Genomic DNA, 19,648 nt, shown 5'->3' with positions numbered 1-19,648 from the left:
ACGCTATAGCACAACAGAAGTGGGACAAAAACCAAACAAACCTAGAAGATTTATTCAGCGTTCACTATGATTTGCTTGCAGACAGTTTATGTGGGGGATAGGTTCTGATCAGTTTTTATTGAGTATTTGATTTGTTTGCAGAGTGGTTATATGACACGGGTGGCGGGTGGTCTAAACAACTGAGCCTCTTGGGCTTGCCAATCAGAAGGCCGGTGGTTCGAATCCCTGTGACAGGGTGAGCTCCCATTGCTCTTTCCCAGCGCCTGCCAACCTACCAGTTCGAAAGCGCACCAGTGCAAGTAGATAAATAGGTACCACTGTGGTGGGAAGTTAAACGGCGTTTCCATGTGCTACTCTAGTTTCCATCACGGTGTTCCATTGCATCAGAAGTGGTTTAGTCCTGCTGGCTACATGACCTGGAAAGCTGTCTGTGGACAAACGCCGGCTCCCTCAGCCTGAAAGCGAGATGAGCACCACAACCCCATAGTCGCCTTTGACCGGACTTAGCTGTCCAGGGATCCTTTACCTCTACCTTTTTATGGCAATGAGCACTCATCCTGACTTGCTTGCATATACATCTATACATCATCCTGTTAGTCATTTCTTCATGCCACTTTTCAGTGCATTTCCCCATTACTTTCCAAACCAGAAAAAGTCCAGCACTTTCTCTCTTTTTGAAAAGTGGATTTGTTGTGCTAGGGCAACAGCTCTTTAATCCACTTAAAACACACACACCTAAAGTTCTGGTAGACACTGGCGGAGGAAGAGGAGTGCGGGGGGAGTGCACCACCCCTGGCAGCGTGATCCCCAGGGTGCCATCACAGCTCCCCCCCCCCATGCTAGGCACCCCACCCCCGCAGGTGGTGCGCCACACCCCCAGGACCCACGCCAGCCCCACCCCCCGCCTGCTCTCTGTCCCCCGGGGCTGGAGCATGAAGCTCCACTACTGCTGGTAGATGATCAAATTCCTCCTGCAAAATCCTGACAGTCCAGAGGAACCCTTGTGATATGAAAAATTGCAGGATTTCATCAGGAAGCTACAGAACATGCACTGATTGGAAACAAAGCAATATGTTCGTACAGGAACTGTTGCAGACACAAACAGTTTAGAAAGCGCATCTACAACTGCCCCAATAACATTATAAGAACGCCATCATTAATGCATAATAAAAAGGACATCTTCCCTCCCCTTCCCCCTCCCCACCCCATCCTGATTATCCTACACATTTTCCTGCCAGTTCCTTTCTTGCAAAAAGGATAAAGGTTTGCTGTGGTGGGTTATGTGAAATTATTATGCAAGTGTGAAACAATGTTGATTGTGAAGCCTGGATTTGCTGGCATGTGATTGAATCCCACCTGGAAATAGGGACAGTTCGGGAAGCATGTTTGGTCTGTAAGGAAGACTGGCAGACAGGGAAGGCCTGGTCCCATCCCTTCAATCTCCAAAGAGGGATCTTTCCTCCACACCGGTTTTCACAGCAGTTCCCATCAGACAACAGACTCCATGGCATTGGTGGGTGGTGCCCCTTTGAACTGGTGGGGCAGAAGGCAAGGATACCAACAATAGGTAGAGACAAGAGACAGTGACAGGCAGAACCTATGAGTCTTAATTTTGCTCCCTACTGAGTTCTACAAGGGTAAGCATTGAGGCCAAGGAGAAAGAATCTGACAGCCATGGCCAACCATGGGTCAACCATGGCCAACCGGGTCATCCATATAGCAAGGTGACTATTCTCTTTCGACCCTTTTACTGCAGTTGAGTGTGACTGTCACAAGTCCACTCTGGGAGGGCAGGACGTTGCCTGTGACATTCAGCCTCCCTCTCACGCAGGCAGCTGCTTCCACCCCAGCCAGAGAATCAAGTGGTTTGGAGGGTGTTGGAATTCCATATGGACAAAGCTGCAATTCACAGCCTGAACGGTGGCTGTTGCTGCCACCCCCCTGCAAGATTCCTAGGGGGTCAGCAAAGAGACGGTAGCAAACCACTCCTTCCTGCACCTCCCTCCCTTTCCTGCCTGCTTTCCCCGTTCCCTCCTTTATCTCCCTTTTGGATGGCTTTGGTAGGGCTGGCAGTCGACAACACATGCTCTCCCATGGAGCTACCAAGGAGACCCTCTGGGGATCCTCGCGTCTGCCCAGGTAAGGGAGAGCTGTCTGCAAAGGCAGAGTGCAGGCATGGATCTAAAAATAAAGCAGTTCACATGCATCTGGGCAGAGTGGGAGTGAATTAGCCAGTCTGACATCCCTGCAGTAGAGAGCAGCTGGAGTTTTGATGCTGAGCTGGAGACAACTGATTCCCCCATCCCAGAAGATTTTGTTTCAGGTTCAGGATGTCTAACTCTGTGTCTGTGTACGGGCAGGTGTATTTCACATTTTGGCACTTGGTGTGTTGTGAACTTCTCTTGCAAGCTTTGCACGCTTGGGCTGTCTTTCGGCTCCACGTGGCAGCACCCTGTGGAGTTGTCTTCTGTTGTGACTCTATTGCAAGCTGCTGCTCTAAAAGAACCCCAGATTCCCCTGGGGTTTCCCCTCCTGGACTTAGGGTTTCTAACTTGAAACGTTCTTCCTGGCTGACAGAGCAAGGCTAACCTACTTTAGCACTGTGAGAATCGGCGCATGAAAAGGCACCATCTTCCCAGTGTGAAGGCATCGTGAGATGCAGCAGCTGTGGCATGAATGATTTATAATGATCATCTTTTTAAGTTTCCTTTGCACTGTTTTGGGTGTGTGTGTGTGTGTGTGTGTGTGTGCATGTGCTCCTGCTGTACTTGCAATGTGCTCCCTAGCACAGGTGCGTAATTTTGCACTCTTTCAGAATTGGTGCTTCCCAGAATGTTTAACTGGGTATTGCAGATTTGCAAAGTTTTCCAGTTTCTCCATTTCAATGAGATTCTGTTTAGCACAGCTCTTTTTTTTTTAAGTAAAGCAATCAAAATATTAAAGGGTTTCTTCAGTAAAATCTTTTAAGACTCAAAATATTAAGAATTAGTTTGCCAGATGCGATGCTTAACACTTGAATTTCTTCCATATAATTCCTAAGCCATCCTGTGGATTTATTAAAACAAGGGGACACTGTAATTATGCATGGGAATTCACCCAGCCACACACCAGGTTTTTTTTCCGTTCCTTCTCTAACAGACCATGGAATATTGCTGCTGAGTAGTCTTTGCCCTCCCCAACAACAATGCTCCCTTAGGGTGCCCTTCTGCTGAGAGCATTATGATGCTTGAGTATGCTATTCCTGGAGCCCTTGGGGTTGATGCCTTCTAATGGAAGGCAGTAAATGCTACATCGCTTTGGAGGACTAATGGCTAATTAGTCAGAGAGAGAAACTATGGCCAGCACAAATAAAGTCACAGTGGTGTTTTTCTTTAGTGAAAATGTCAGCAGCGGGTTGCAAAAAGTGGAAGCTGCTCTGTGTGTGTATGAGAGTTGGTTGTTGAATGCCAAGATCCATCTAGACCAGGGCTGGAGAACCTGTAACCCTCAGAATGTTGTTGGACTCCCAGCTTCCATCATCCCTGATCATTGGCAAAGCTGGCTGGACCTGACTAGAGTTGGTAGCCTCACAGCTCCCTCCTTCCAGCAAAACTTGGCCAAGTGCCGCTGGGAAGCTCACATGCAGCTCTTGATGGGGCGAAAAAACCATGTCCCTGAAATCCACGTCTCCATTATCTGTCTTTAAGGCATGCAGTATATATACTTGGAGGCTCCATTTTGTTATGGAAATTAAGAAGAGCAAGGCCAAGGGGTCCTTGTTTTCTTCCACAGTCCATGGTGGCCAGCCAACCAGCCAGATGCTTTATTGAGGCCCATCATCAGAACATGAAGGCAACAGCCTGCCCCTATATGGGCTGAACCCTAACCTTCTCCTTGACATGCTAGTTTTCTATGTGCAGGGAAGTGACATATCTAGGTGGTAGAGCACTTTTGCATTGCATGCAGAAGGTCCTAGGTCCACTGTCTGGCACCTTACAGATGTTTCGGACTATAGCTTCTGTCGTCCCCCAGCCAGCACAGTGTGCTTGAGCCTTTTGTTTCCCTGGACGGAGTGTTATGTATGTGTGTTTATAGAAACTTCTGATTTTTTCACGGCTGGGAATATATAACCTTGTGCACATAGATAAGAGTTTCAATACTCTGCCCACTTTCGCCTCTAGAATCTTCCCCGCTAGGACATGTGACCCTCGGGCTGAAAATGGTTCCCACCTCTGGTGTTAAGTAATCAGGGGGAAGGACACCAACAATAGGAAAGAGGCAGGACCACTAAGATGAAATTCTAATTTAAATAAGTCAGTCTCAAAGCATGTGGGTTTCTCTATCAAGGAAATTTGTTCCGCAGCAGTGAGCTTAACAGATAATGCCACCTGCAATCCAGTTCACCATTTTCTGGGGAGTAACACAGTGGGACTTCTATCTAAGTACAGTGGTACCTCAGGTTACATACACTTCAGGTTACATACACTTCAGGTTACAGACTCTGCTAACCCCGAAATAGTACCTCGGGTTAAGAACTTTGCTTCAGGATGAGAACAGAAATTGTGCTCTGGCGGCGCGGCAGCAGCGGGAGGCCCCATTAGCTAAAGTGGTGCTTCAAGTTAAGAACAGTTTCAGGTTAAGAATGGACCTCCGGAATGAATTAAGTACTTAACCTGAGGTATCACTGTAAACATTATTCCATAGTGAGACTGCAGCCCTGTACATACCTTCCTGGGAGTAAACTCTGTTGGACTTGGTGGGACTTCTTGTGAGTTTGCTTTGAACTTTTTATGCAAAGTCTATTGGCTTTTAATAAAAGCTCAAAGAAGGAACACATGTCAATTCACAATACCATTTTGCAAAACCAGGCATAAGGGCTTGCATGCATAAGACAGTTCCTCTGCAGGTGGTATATTGGAGGGAGGTAGTAGCAATAGTAGCAGCAGCAGCAACAGTAGAAGTATTACTGTTCCACTATACATTTGGAAAATTGTTTGTCCGGTATGCATTTGGACACCTCTTAAGATAACACATTCAAATTTTGCATGACGGTTCCTGAGATCAAGTAGCAGGTTTTCATCTATGTTTGGATGCAACTGAATTTCCAAACTGCACCTCATGTTTGGTTTTTTAGAATTCCCAATAGCAACAGATCTGAGGCTTCTAGTTATTTAATAAATCTAGTCAATTGACGTCTGCATCCTGCCTCTCCTCCAAGGAACTTTGGGTGGTGAACGTATGTTCTCTCCTTTTCATCCTAATGACAAATATGCAAGGTTGGTTAAAGTTGAGAAACAGAGGCTGGACCAAGGGCACCCTACTGTGTGGCTGAGGAGGGATTTGAAACCAGATCTCCAGGTGTTCCAAGCCGTGGTGGGAAGGCTTGTGGTGTTGATTCAGTGGCATAAGAGGCAAACATCGTGACAAGACATTGGAGGAGGGTATGATGCAGACTCGAGGACAGGGAATGGAACCATGGAACAACAATGTTGTTGTTGTTTAGTCTTTGTCCATGGAGTTTTCTTGGCAGGGATACTGGAGTGGCTTGCCAGTTCCTGCTCCAGGTGGATCACATTTGGTCAAAACTCTCCACTATGACCTGTCCATCTTGGGTGCCCTGCTTGGCATAGTTCATAGCTTCTCTGAGTTATTCAAGCCCCTTCGCCATGGCAAGGCAGTGATCCATGAAAGGGATGGAGAAGAATAGGGATGGGCAAATCTGGCCATTTTGTTTTTTCCTCAATTCTTCATTTTTCCAGTCTTTAGCTCCCCACATTTCTACATCAGTATGACTTTTTTTCTTTTAAAGTCCCTTTCAACATAAGAATACACACATTTCTGTGTGCACTTTTGTCTTCAGACACATTTTTCATGTTATTTTCTCTTACTTCATTTGTACACATAACTTGGCTTGCAGAACTGTATCACAAAGTTTGGAGAAATGCAGATTTCAAAGGATGGCTGCATTCCAGTCCACTTATCATTATTATCATTACATTTATATTCCTCCCAGAGGGCAGTATTGTTTCAGAAAGTGCAATATTCCCATTTTAATGCGAACAGAAATGAATCTTTCCTCCCTCCCTAGCTGGCATCATGAGCAGATGGAAAGATGCTGTAGGGCTTGCATCTCACCCTCGGGCCAGCGTTTCCCCAAGCCTGACCCAGTGATTCCTGGCCTTTAAGCTAACTGCTCAATACATCCCCCGATAAATGCTGCAGATAAATAGTTGGCCAAAATAGCCCACAGCAGGCTGTGCATTTATTGGGCATTTACTTTTCAAATGAGAAGCTAAGATAGCCAGGTTTCAAGGTTTGATATACAATTCCTGGATTATAGCCAGTGGTGTAGCATGGGTAGGTGGTGCTGTGGTCTAAACCATTGAGCCTCTTGGGCTTGTCGGTCAGAAGGTTAGCGGTTCGAATCCCTGTGATAAGGTGAACTCCCGTTGCTCTGTCCCAGCTCTTGCCAACCTAGCAGTTCGAAAGCATACCAGTGCTAGTAGACAAATTGGTACCGCTACAGTGGGAAGGTAAACGGTGTTTCCATGCGCTCTGGTTTCTTTCACAGTGTCCTGTTGCACCAGAAGCAGTTTAGTCAGACTGGTCCCATGACTTGGAAAGCTGTCTGTGGACAAACTCTGGCTCCCTCGGCCTGAAAGCTAGATGAGCACCACAACCTCATAGTTGCTTTTGGCTGGACAACAGTCCAGGGGTCCTTTACCCTTTTTTTAACCTTTTTATGGGTGAGCCATAGGGGCAATTGCCTGGGCGCAAAATTCTTAGGGGCACAACATTCCCAAAAGAAAAAATAAGATAATAATTTTTTAAAAAATAGCGCACCTCACACAGAATATCTTCCAGTGATCATGAAGGAAGGACTGAGGAGTGAATTGGAGTGACGGCCTGTTGCTCAGGTGCCCTCTGCATGAGCTTTAGAAACATACCCGCTCCTCAACAACAACAACAACCTCCCCTCATATACTGCTCACTGCTGTTATTGACACTCACGGGGTGCCACTGCTGCCACTTGGGTAGGTCACGGAGCTATTGCCCCTTTGTTCCAGCCTATCAGAGGGCGGTGCCAAGCATACTTTCCTTGCCCCGGGCTCTGGCAACCCATGCTACCCCACTGATTATAGCTTCCTTCTCAGGGACACTAGACAGATGGAAGTAATGAGGAGCCAGAAGCAAAGGGACAGTCTGCCCCCCCCCCGAACTCTTGCCACACTAAAATCTGTAATCTAATAAAACTTACTATTTGGTTAAATTGCTAGGAGAGGCATGTTTATGTGCAGTCCTGTTCATAGGCGCCGACTCCATGGGGCTTGAGGGGGCCCGAGCCCCCTCAAAAATTCGTTTGGGGGGGCTCAGCCCCCCCAATAATCTCGGGCGGCGGTGGGCGCGTCCGCGGCTTTTATAGGGCACTGGCGCGGCGGGGGGCGCCGGGCCGGGGGAGGGGGGCGGCCGGCCTGTCTCCTTGGCAACCCCATTGAGCAGCGCCGGCTCCCCCGGGAGGGCCATCCCCCCGCGCCGCCGATCGCCAACACCGCCGACGCTGTGGCTGCCCGAGCCCGAGCCTGAGCCTGAGCCCGACCCGGAGCCCGAGCCCAAGCCCGAGCCTGAGCCCGAGCCCAAGCCCGTCAGTCAGTCAGTCAGGAAGGAAGGAAGGAGAAATGGGGAGGGAGACGAGGGAGGAAAATTGCGCGCAGGGTGAAGAAAGGAGAAGGGCGAACGAGACGAGCTTCCAACCCAAAAAAGGGCTGGAAGACTGGGAGGATGCAGGATCGGGAAAGAAAGCGACGCCTTCCCCGCCCGCGACGTCGCCCGCTTGTCATTGGCAGCGCAGCGGGCGCCCAGAGGGGCTGGGCACCGGCGCAGGGCCGCTCTGCAGCCGCGGAGGACAGCTGCGCGGCTAGCAAGGTGCGCCGCGTAGAGCGCGGCCCTTGTGTGGCCCGGTGGCCAGGCAAGCTCGGGCGGGGACCCCCATGCGAATCTAAGACGGGAGAAGAGGGCAGAGCAAAGGGGGTCCCTTCCTCAACCTCCGGCTCTGAGACTTCCCTGCGCCCCAGAAAAGCGAAAGGATTTTCTCTCTCTTTTTTTTATATATAAATATTTTATTAAGTTTTCAAATACAAAGTTAGAAACATACACTGAAGAAAAAAGTAAAAGAACAAGAAAAAGAAAAAAAGAAAAAGAAGAAAAGAAAACCAACCATTCAACACATTTTTTATATAACTAACTGGACTTCCTCGCATCTCCCTTACCCTGCATTCTTTATAATAAAGATATCAGCAAATTATTACCTTGTTTCGTACCTTATTTTGTACTTTTCAAATACTATACCTCTAAATTTAACATACTTTTCATCAGTTACTTATATCTTAAATTAAACATAGTATTACCTTAGATTTTGACCTTTTCTTACTTAAAATATAATTTCCTGTTTCCCAAATCTAATTGCTGAAGCTATAGTTTCCGAATCGTGTAAATTTTTAACATTCATACAACTTATATTGTTTTTGTAAATAGTCCTTAAATTTTTCCCAGTCCTCTTCCGTTGTTTCTTCTCCCAAATCTCGGATTCTGCCAGTCATTTCAGCCAGTTCCATGTAGTCCATCAATTGCGTCTGCCACTCTTCCAGTGTGGGCAAATCTGTGTCTTCCAATATTTTGCGATAAGTATTCCTGCTGCTGTAGTTGCATACATAAAGAAAGTTCTATCCTTCTTTAACACTTTCTGGCCAACAATGCCCAAGAGGAAGGCCTCTGGTTTCTTGGGAAAGGTATACTTAAATACCTTTTTTAACTCATTATAGATCATTTCCCAGAAGGCCTTCACTTTTGGACAAGTCCACCAGAGGTGAAAGAATGTCCCTTCAGCCTCCTTACATTTCCAACATTTATTATCAGACAGGTGATATATTTTTGCAAGCTTGACTGGGGTCATGTACCACCTATAAATCATTTTCATAATATTTTCCTTCAAGGCATTACATGCCGTGAATTTCATTCCGGTGGTCCATAACCTTTCCCAGTCCTCAAACATGATGTTATACCCAATATCCTGAGCCCATTTTATCATGGCTGATTTGACTGTCTCATCCTGAGTGATTTTCTCTTCAACCTGCCCTCCATCCTCTTGCAGAAAACTCTTTGTCTGCCCTGCCCGTATCTCGTTTTTGCTTTTTAATTCCACACACGCACCCTTCGGACTTCGTGGCAATCGGGCGCGCGGGTGCGTTTCCTAAGAGAGTGAGGACCCCCGCCTCCTCCCCACCTGCTCCCTCGCCAGCCAGCCAGCCGCGCGCCCTAGCCGGAGAGCCCCGGCCGTCCCCGTCGTGCAATCGGCTGGATCTCCCTTCAGCAGGCCGTGCTCACAACTCGGCCCAGGGACCCCCAGCAGCGGATCTCCGGCTCAGCTGAAGAATCCGGCAACAAGCCCCCTCCTCCCCAATCGCTCCGCCGAAATACGCTCCAAAACCCCCCAGATAGGCCGCCGCCCGCCAAGTCTAGTGGCGCCCTGAGCGAGGGTCTCTCCCCAACACCGCCACCTCGAACTGCGTTCTCCCGGCTACCCGAGCGAACCAGCGGCAGGACCCCGGTATGGGCCCCCCCAATATTTTTTATAAGTCGGCGCCCCTGGTCCTGTTGAGTTTGGCTTCATCTCCTTTGCCCATCAAGCTCTACCCCATACCTGTCCAGTATGATGAGAGTCTACCCCCCCAGAGCAATTACTGCAACCTCCTACCCCACTAGGCTAAGGTTACCAAATGTCCCCATTTCCCGGGGACAGTCCCCAGATTTACAAATCACTCCCCATACAAAATCCATTGAAGTTTAAAAGTATCCCTGGATTCATTGAAAAAAATCTGGTAACCTTACACTAGGCACTACTGGAATCCATGTCTGTTCTAACAAAAGCTACCTCTGAGTTGCCAGTTTCTGTACCTAGGAAAACCCACCTGATGTATCTCTTTGGGTAATTATAACCCTTCTCTCTGTTACCTAGAGGCTAACGGATTTAGATTTTGCACCATCTGAAAACTGCAGAGGCTAAATTTTGCTCTCTACTCTTCTTAAGCGATATCCAAAATTATGGGATTACCAGAGTTTTGCACTTGCAAACGTTAACTGTTTACAAATGCATGCTTGTTCATTTTAATACACAAATTTATGCTTCTCCATTTTTAATACTCTGCCCCTTGCCTTGCTAATTGGCTGGTTTAAGAAAATTCCATTTAATGATTTTATTTGTCCCTGTTGAATTGGAGAGATGGAATCTGTGGTTTGTGATGTTATATATAACGCATTTTGTATAAATTGCTCAGAGAGGGGAACCTGGAACACCCTCTGGGAACTGTAATATCTAACAATTTAAGTAACTTTTCCTAAGTTACTTTAAAAAAGTAGTTGAAGTCTATCCTCAATACAAATTTGAACACAAGACAGTGAAGTAAGAATTGCTTTTATGTGAATCTTTCCATACCCTTATTATGCTAATTACTTTGTGTTTATCAATTTTTATTAATCTATGACTATGATCAATTAATCATGTCACTCCAGCTGTACTGAGATCAGGCTGTGGTTATTCGGCATCAAGAGTAATGCATTCTATACAAATTCAGAAACACTTCTGCCTTCAGAATTGCTTTATATTTTTCAGGGCTGCACCCAAGACTCCCAATTCATGGGATGAGTCCTGGGAACCTATAATCCAAAATCATTACAAACAGCAGCCCCATCATCAATGGGGAGACCCTTGATTCTGTTGCTGCCTTAGTGTATTGATGATGGATGCTTCACTTTGTGTTTTGTTTTGTGTTTTCTTGGTGTGTGTTTTTTCTTCCTGATGTTAAGTTTGATGGTTTATATTTTAATGGTTCAGTCATTCTTGCTTTTATGTTTTTTAAGCCACCTTGAGCACCTCCACAAGGGCTCATGGACTGCAATTCTCATTGCACATGTCCAGGAATTATCCAAGATGCCGCTCCATGCAATGTCGCAGAGAATGCTGGTTGTTTTTTTAGTTGCAGATTTATACTGATTTTTGCAAGGAAGGGCCATAACTCAGTAGAAAGGCATCTGCTTTGTATGCAGAAGGTCACAGGTTCAATCCTTGGCATGTACAGATGTAAGGCTGGAAGAGACACTTATCTGAAACCCTGGACAGCCACTGCCAGTCAGTTTGGACAATACTGAGATACATGGATCAATGAGTCTGATTTGGCATAAGGCAATTTCCTATACTCCCACCTGGGACGCAGGTGGCGCTGTGGGTAAAACCTCAGCGCCTAGGACTTGCCGATCATATGGTCGGCGGTTCGAATTCCCGCTGTGGGGTGAGCTCCCGCCGTTCGGTCCCAGCTCCTGCCCACCTAGCAGTTCGAAAGCACAATTAAGTGCAAATAGATAAATAGGTACCGCTTTATAGAGGGAAGGTAAACGGCGTTTCCAGATGTGCAGGCTCGCCAGAGCAGCTTCGTCACGCTGGCCACGTGACCCGGAAGTGTCTCCGGACAGCGCTGGCCCCCGGCCTCTTAAGTGAGATGGGCGCGCAACCCCAGAGTCGGTCACGACTGGCCCGTACGGGCAGGGGTACCTTTACCTTTTACCTTAATTTCCTATACTCCCAGGAGATCAAGGTGGTATACTCTGTTCCCAAATAAAGCCCTTAATTCTTCCTCGCAACAACCCCTGTGAAGTGTGTTAAGCCAAGAGACATAGGTGACAACTTCCTGGGACCCTGGGTGCCCGAGTACCCAAAAAATCCCCCATTTTGGTACCAGGGCCATGCACGCTGGGTTTGAATGTGAGTCTCCCAGTCCTGACACTTACTGACTCAAATCTCAGCTTGTGTGCAGCTTCATCGGCCCACCTTTAAGCACGTATTGACCCTGAGCAACTGTGTGTGTTGTTTGTGCAGGATTTTGTCCTGGACTTGATTTTACTACTGGAAATGTACATATTGTGTTGGTAGCACAATGTCTTTTACCTGGGAGGCCAGATTAGTGGCTTGATTCTATTAAGCTTTCCCACAGAGAAGGAAATTAATCTTAAGTGGTTTATGGGGTGAGGGGCGGAAAGGAAAATGCAACGGAGGGAAAAGATTGAACAGCAAATTGATAACTGCAATCAAAATACTAATAGCAGTAGTACAAATCTAGGAAACTCAGACAGATGGCACCCACAGTTGTCGTTGTTTTAAATAGCAGATATATATAGCATTAGCTATTTCCAGTCCTTAAATAGCCAAAGCAGCATCACCCCATGTACAGAACATCAGCAGGTTTGGGTTTGTAAGTGCACAAAAAATATTTAGCAAATAAAATCCTAAGAGGGAGATCCGCCAAACATCCCAAGTCCAAGAAAAACTGAGAATGCCCAGTGGCTTGGAAGGCTGACCATTAAGGGTGGGAATGAAAACTGGAGGGGTATAGGATTTTGTGGAGTAAATGGAACGCTGAACAAGGAGCACTCTACACGGCAGCATTTTGTTGCAGATCCCACTCGGGTATTACTATTTCTGATATTCAGGCTTTCCATGTGGCTGTTTGTATAGCTAAAACGGTGTGTGCACATGCAGGCATAAATACATCCATGCATACACAAACACACACACAACATCTTAGCAGGCTTGGACTTGGGGATCACCAAGTTTTACAGAAGTACAAAAAAATGGGAGGAACCCAAAGGTGGAACCTAAAAAACAGCTCAGTGAGGATTGAGAGTGGTTACAGAATCCTAATGGGTTGTTTGGAATGAGGGGATGGATTGGAGTATCCTGAACAGGAGCAATTCACGCTGCAACATTTTGTTGCTGCTTTTATGTGTCACACATTAAATGTTAACTGGTGACCATTTAGAAAGAGGTAAAGAGGGACTCTGGCAGGTCTTCATCACCAAAGTCACCAACATCATTTGGATGCTCATGCAACCAATAGCAGATTGGTTATGCATGATGACTATTCATTCACTGCTGTAAGTTTTATTTATTATAACACTTTTGGATTTTTGAATCATTGCAAAGAAAAACAACACCAATGTGTTGTTGTACCTGTACATCTCTGCAGTTCCAGTTTGCATTGGGCACATACCAAAAGAAACAAAATGCTTTTATATCTGCTTGAGACCTTGATCATACCATTTTGCTCAGTCATGAAATACATATTTTGGGTATCAAAAATAATTCATATGTCGCAAAGACATCTAATTAAGAAAACATATTTTGGGGGTATTTTTAAGGAAACATATGAAGTCTTTTTATAGTTTCATTTGAAGAAGGATGGAAGAGTCATGCCACTTGTGGGAGTGATTCATTATTTTGTATTTGTTATTGCTATCCAGAATCCTTGCTCTCTTAAAATAGAACAAGCGTATCTGTTCTCTTTTTAAATGTCAGAAGTATGTTCCATTTTTTCCTTTGCCTCAGTTTCAGATGCTTCAGTAGTCTTATTCATTTACTTACTTAGTTAAAAGCATTTCTAAAGCCCTCGGTATTTTTTTAAAAAAAATGCAAGCAGTGTGCACTTTGTACAGGAAAACATCCACTGAAACAACAGTGCAACCCTAATTAACAGGGAGCAGAGTCAACAACCCACAACCAGATCTGGATGAATGCTCAATAAAGACCAGGTATAAACTAACTTCCACATAAGCTTCGTGCAAGCAAATCAGGATGAAAGCTGATTAAATGTGCTGTCTGGAGGGGTCCTATGCAGTGCTTTTTTTCTGGGGGGACACAGGGGTATGCATACCCCCAAACATTTTGTGAATCTAAGTTTGGCCTCATTGAGGGGCAGTATTTCAATATGAGTAGGAAAATGAGAGTACCCCTAAACATTTTTTTAGAAAGAAGAAAAAAAGCACTGGTCCTATGTATTGATTAAAATGCCACCAAACAGAAAGCCAACTTCTGAGTTTTCTTAACTCTTCTTCAGGCTGGAGGTTAATCAAAATGGGGGTGGGGGTGGGGAGAGGAAGAGAAAAGTCGTCTGGCCATGATGTCTGAGCCCCAAAGTCCTGCACTATGTAAGTCTTTTAAGATGGCACAGGGCTAGACTCTTATGTGGCTTTTATAATGTAATTGAGTGCAGTGTAACTACTGCTGCTGCTGCTGCTGTTTGGAAACAGGGCCAGGACTCAGAGGAGTGAGTTTTCACCCTTGTCCCTGCCAGTTGAAATGCACCCGCCTGATGCCTCTTGTTCAGAATAAATGGAAAGCTCTCACTGATGACATTGGGAGATAGCACATGTTATCCCATTGCCCAGTTCAGGTGTGGGGAACCTTTTTGACTCTATGGACCAGATCCTTATCTGGCTCCATCCCTGCAGGTCAACAGGCTCAGATGGGCATCTCCAATCAGATTGGATATCAGATTGGATATCACCAGCCACAGGATGCTGTGATACCCTGCCTACCTGCCCAAATCCCTTGTACAGTGGTACCTGGGGTTACATACGCTTCAGGATATATACAGTGGTGCCTCGCAAGACGAAATTCATTCATTCCACGAGTTTTTTCGTCTAGCGAATGTTTCGTCTTGCGAAGCATGAAATCCCATAGGAATGCACTGAAATTCAATTAATGCGTTCCTATGGTCAAAAAAAGTCCAAACAAAGCCAAATTTGGTACAACAAGAGTTTATTAAGTGCTCTTTAAAGTCACACATACTGTAAAGAGCATTTCAAAAACTGAAGGAACAATGAATTAAGTTTCTAAACATGACAGAAAAACATTTAAAAATCAACAAAGTGTACAGTACATTTTCTAAGACTCTGGGGGACAACTCAAAGAAGGTTCCTCTTCCACTCTTTGCTTCTTGCTGAAGAACCCCCTCCTCAACTGTTCCCCAAGCCACCCACCACACAGAAATTCAAATCCAGAAATTTTTTTTTAGAAACAGCAGAGTGGCCCAATGGTCACAGAAAATCATAAAAATGCAGGAAAAAACCACACAAGCTTCCAGATTCTTGCAAACCCCTCCTCAACTGTTCCTCCAGCCACCCACCACACAGAAATTCAAATCCAGAATTTTTTTAAAAAAACAGCAGAGTGGCCCAATGGTCATAGAAAATCATAAAAATGCAGAAAAAAACCACACAAGCTTCCAGATTCTTGCAAACCCCTCCCCAACACCAAGTCCTTGAATTCCAAACACCCCAACCCAAAATCCAAAAACCCCCAAAAAAGTTTTAAAAGTTTAACTTACCAAATGGCTGCAAAAGAAGTTTTGGAAAAGCTTCAAAAATCACCAAAGTCTTCAAAAACCTCAAAAAAGGCTACCACACCGCATTCTATGAGTTGCTCCTCGAAGTCAAGTCGCAACTGTATTAACGGTGTTAAGAAAAAGAAAACAAACTTGCAAGACGTTTTCGTTTTTCGTCTTGCGAAGCAAGCCCATAGGGAAATTCGTCTTGCGAAGCAGCTCAAAAAACGCAAAACCCTTTCGTCTAGCGAGTTTTTTGTCTTGCCAGGCATTCGTCTTGTGGGGCACCACTGTACGTTTCAGGTTACAGACTCCACTAACCCAGAAATAGTATCTCAGGTTAAGAACTTTGCTTCAGGATGAGAACAGAAATTGTGCTCCAGTGGCGCGGCGGCAGCAGGAGGCCCCATTAGCTAAAGTGGTACCTCAGGTTAAGAACAGTTTCAGGTTAAGAACAGACCTCCGGAACGAATTAAGTACGTAACCAGAGGTACCGCTGTACAGTGGTTCCCAAGCAAGCTTTGGCTCTCCTTCCAATCAGCAGAAGCCTGCTTTCCGTTGCCCCAATACACAATTAGGGGTGCACTTTAATGCTCCTGATATGCTATTGTGTGAGGAGCCAGGTGGCCATGGTTTGTGGGCCAAATTTGAACCCCTGATGGTTCAAGTTTGACCAGCAAACCAGAGGTTCCCCAACTTTGGCATAGTTGGTTGGAGGAGGGGATTTAACCCTCGGAAGTTTAAAATAGTAGGGAAAATTTTCTGTTAGATTGTGGACTGTCATTGCACTGTTAATGTAGGGATGTTCTCTATCTGTGGTTGCTTGGATTCTTGCAAGGAATGTTGTATTGTGCAGAGCTTGGTCCAATCTAGTAAAGTATTTCTTGCATCCTAAAGAAATTTGTATGCTTGGAATCACTTAAGCCCAATAGCTATGCCCTATGTATTAAGAGATCTAGGCTACGCTTTCCTGCCATGAAAAGACTATTGGTATGCAACCAAGATTCTAGTCCGTTAAAAAAAAAAAAAAAAGGTAGACCTCACAAGACAAGTCAGAAACCATCCTTGTGATGCAGGAGGAGGAACGGAGCAAAAGCGGAGTGACCAGCCCAGCCAAGTTCTGCCCTCTAGTGGTTCTTTATGAGGAAGCCAGCTGTGATTTTACCCTTTCGCCCCCACTATATTTCCTTGTATTTACAATGGTCAAGTGTGAGTGCTGATTGCTATGTAGCCAAAATGGCACCACTCGTGCCAAGAGGGAGGTATCAGGAGGCTAGAGAGGGAACTCCAGAGTTTACAGAATTACACACACACACACACACACACACACACACACACACACAAACATTAAAAAATCCCTTCCAGTAGCACCTTAGAGACCAACTAAGTTTGTTATTTGTATGACCTTTTGTGTGCATGCACACTTCTTCAGATACCCTGAAACAGAAGTTACCAGACCCTTATATATAGTGAGAGGGTGGGGAGGGGTATTACTCAGAAGGGTGGTGGGAATGGGTGATTGGCAGGTTTATCAGCCACACCTATCAGATTGGCAGGTTTACCACACCTATCTGTTTCAGTGTACAGTGGTACCTTGGGTTACAGACGCTTCAGGTTACAGACTCCGCTAACCCAGAAATAGTACCTCGGGTTAAGAACTTTGCTTCAGGGTGAGAACAGAAATTGCGCAGCAGCAGCGGCAGCAAGAGGCCCCATTAGCTAAAGTGGTGCCTCAGGTTAAGAACAGTTTCAGGTTAAGAATGGACCTCCAGAACGAATTAAGTTCTTAACCCGAAGTACCACTATATCTGAAGAAGTGTGCATGCGCACGAAAGCTCATACCAGTAACAAACTTAGCTGGTCTCTAAGGTGCTACTGGAAGGAAATTTTTTATTTTGTTTCAACTACAGCAGACCAACACGGCTACCTACCTGTAACTATTTAAAAAAAACATTTAAAGGAGTGGAGAGAGGAAGCTATGGAGGGAGACTCCAGCAGTCACAATGGGCTTGAAATGCTAACTGCTCTAGTGGAGAAAGGCAAATAGAAGGAGGCATTGTGCAGGAAGGCTCTCAATAACAACACTCCACACTGTAACTTTCTGTTGCAGATCCCACTTACATACATAGAAAGTGTCCTCCTACTAGTCCAGATTTTTTTTGTCCATTTACTCCAAGAGTAGGGAACCTAACTAGACCTGCAAAGTTTTTCCTCAAAATAACACCCACTTGCCCCACACCTGACATCAGGTGTGAGGCAGAGGAAGATGCAGCTGGGGTCTGCACTGGGAATGGGCACGGACTCCTTTGAAGGTTTCTCACTTCTGATGTCCACAGTGTAATAGTTATCACATTCGCCCAACACATGAAAGGTTCCCAGTTTGATACCAGGCAGATACAATTACCCTGGGGGGGGGACTCCTCCATTGCAGGGGGTTGGACTAGATGACCCTCATGGTCCTTTCCAACTCTACTGTCCTTTGATTCTATGACTGACAGTAGCTCTACAAGGTCTTGTGTCTTTCCCATCACCAATCCCCCCCCCCATCTGCACTATTCAGTATTGCGCCACTTTAAAGCGTCATGGCTTCCCCCAAAGAATCCTGGGAAGTGTAGTTTGTTACAGGTATTGGGAGTTGTTGAGCAACCCCCTATTCCCCTAATTCAGAAAACTACATGTTCCTTGAAAAAAGGGGTGGATAGTTAAATTACTCTGAGCATTGTAGCTCTGTCAGGGGGATAGGTAGTCACCTAACAATTCTCAGCACACTTAACAAACTACAGCTCCCAGGATTCTTTGGGGGAAGCTATGACTATTTCTAGTTGTAGCATAGTGATTGGATTTGGTGCATGTTTACTGTTACCATCTTCTCCTTCCCTAATATTGTATGATCCCCCCCTTTTTTTCTCTTGTTTTTCCATGATCCTGTACATACAAAAGAAAAGCGGTTGGGTAACTAAAAATCAGGTGGTTAATAAACTAAAATGTCTCTTATAAAGCAGCACCCAGTATTAATCATAGATTTTTAGAACACTTCCTATGCACCCCTTCCCACACAATTGTTCCCCAACAAGGAAAGAAGAGGAGCAATAGGATAAAAATTTACTGCGCTCCCTTGCCGTGTGGGTACCAAGTGCTTTTTCTCATCATCTGATAATAGAGTTTCCTGCTTTCTGTGTTTATGCTCAGGTTAAAACAGCCCAAGATGGCGCTGCACCAGCCTGTGTGAGCCAAAAGCCTCTGAATGGTGCCATTGGGCCACAGATGCCTCTTGAGATGAATCTCTGCTGGAATGAGATTAAAAAGAAATCACACAGCCTTCGGTGAGATGCTGGGAGATGCGTGGCAAAGGGCCTTGTTTTCCTTTGGCTTACAGAAGCCAGTCTGACAGATACTGAAGCCAAAGTTGAAATCTCCATGGGTGAGGATAGATAGTGCAAGAATGGGAAACTGTTGGAGCTCTGGTCTGGACCCTGTGAATCAACTTTGGCAAGCAGATGGGGCACCCTACCTGTCAATCACACAGTGTTGCTTTGATGTCACACAACTGGCAGACAGGTTGTCCTGCCCACCTGTCAAAAATCTGTTGGACGCTTAGGAACCGCTGTGCAAGGGGCGTTGCTAGCCCTATGCTTGGTGCTTGCAAAATGCAGGGTTTTTTTCTCCCTATCCCACATTAGCTGAAGGGGAGAGGAAGGAAGAAGCCTGCATTTTGCAAGCATTGGCTGTGTGAGGGAGAATTATTTCTCACAGCCAATGCGGGGCGGGGGGAGAAGAGGGAGGTCAGAAAGCCATTTTTCTCAAGCCATAGCCATAGTGATGTCCGTTGACATCACTTGTGACATCAGCCAATGGACAAGGGAAGGATTTAATTCTGAGTATCCAAAACACATACTTCCGAGATGGTTTCATTTGTCACCCTCTCAGCATTCTGCTTCAAATACTTCGCTTCCCATCTCTGTGGTCTCATTCTTCTTTGCCTGCTTCCCACCTTCATTTCCTCAGGGCTCGCTTGGAAGCCTTCTCAGACCACAGCAGCAAGCTGCAGATTCCCTTGCAGGAGATCATAGACTGGCTCGGCCAAAAAGATGAGGAGCTCTCTGCCCAGCTGCCACTCCGTGGGGACGTCCTCTTGGTTCAGCAGGAGAAGGAGAGGCATGCAGTAAGTGTCCCAGAGGGCATAAGGTAAAGGTAAAGGGACCCCTGACCATTAGGTCCAGTCGTGGCCGATCCGATTCTGGGTTTGCAGCGCTCATCTCGCTTTATTGGCTGAGGGAGCCGGCGTACAGCTTCCGGGTCATGTGGCCAGCATGACTAAGCCGCTTCTGGCAAACCAGAGCAGCTCACAGAAACGCCGTTTACCTTCCCGCCGGAGCGGTACCTATTTATCTACTTGCACTTTGACGTGCTTTCGAACTGCTAGGTTGGCAGGAGCCGCAGAGGGCATAGCATGGCATTAA

General features: G+C 45.9%; 1 protein-coding gene across 8 annotated transcripts in view; it reads left to right on the top strand.

The window, feature by feature from the left end:
- Positions 1-19,648, top strand: part of DRP2 (dystrophin related protein 2) — a 60,924-nt gene that overhangs the window by 10,362 nt on the left and 30,914 nt on the right. For 6 of the 8 annotated variants that reach the window (XM_081179399.1, XM_081179400.1, XM_081179406.1 and 3 more), the window contains 2 exons: positions 18,378-18,511; positions 19,194-19,350. In XM_081179399.1, the coding sequence (XP_081035525.1) occupies positions 18,378-18,511; positions 19,194-19,350 (291 nt within the window). Of the gene's footprint in view, positions 1-2,001; positions 2,140-2,231; positions 2,324-18,377; positions 18,512-19,193; positions 19,351-19,648 lie in introns of those variants that run through there. The other 2 variants (XM_081179404.1, XM_081179403.1) reach the window with 2 other exon arrangements.

The sequence above is a fragment of the Podarcis bocagei genome, assembly GCF_964188305.1.
Source record: "Podarcis bocagei genome assembly, chromosome: Z".
In the NCBI taxonomy this organism is placed as follows: domain Eukaryota; kingdom Metazoa; phylum Chordata; class Lepidosauria; order Squamata; family Lacertidae; genus Podarcis; species Podarcis bocagei.
Note: the sequence above shows the minus strand (reverse complement) of the source record. Positions and strands in the feature narration are given on the sequence as shown.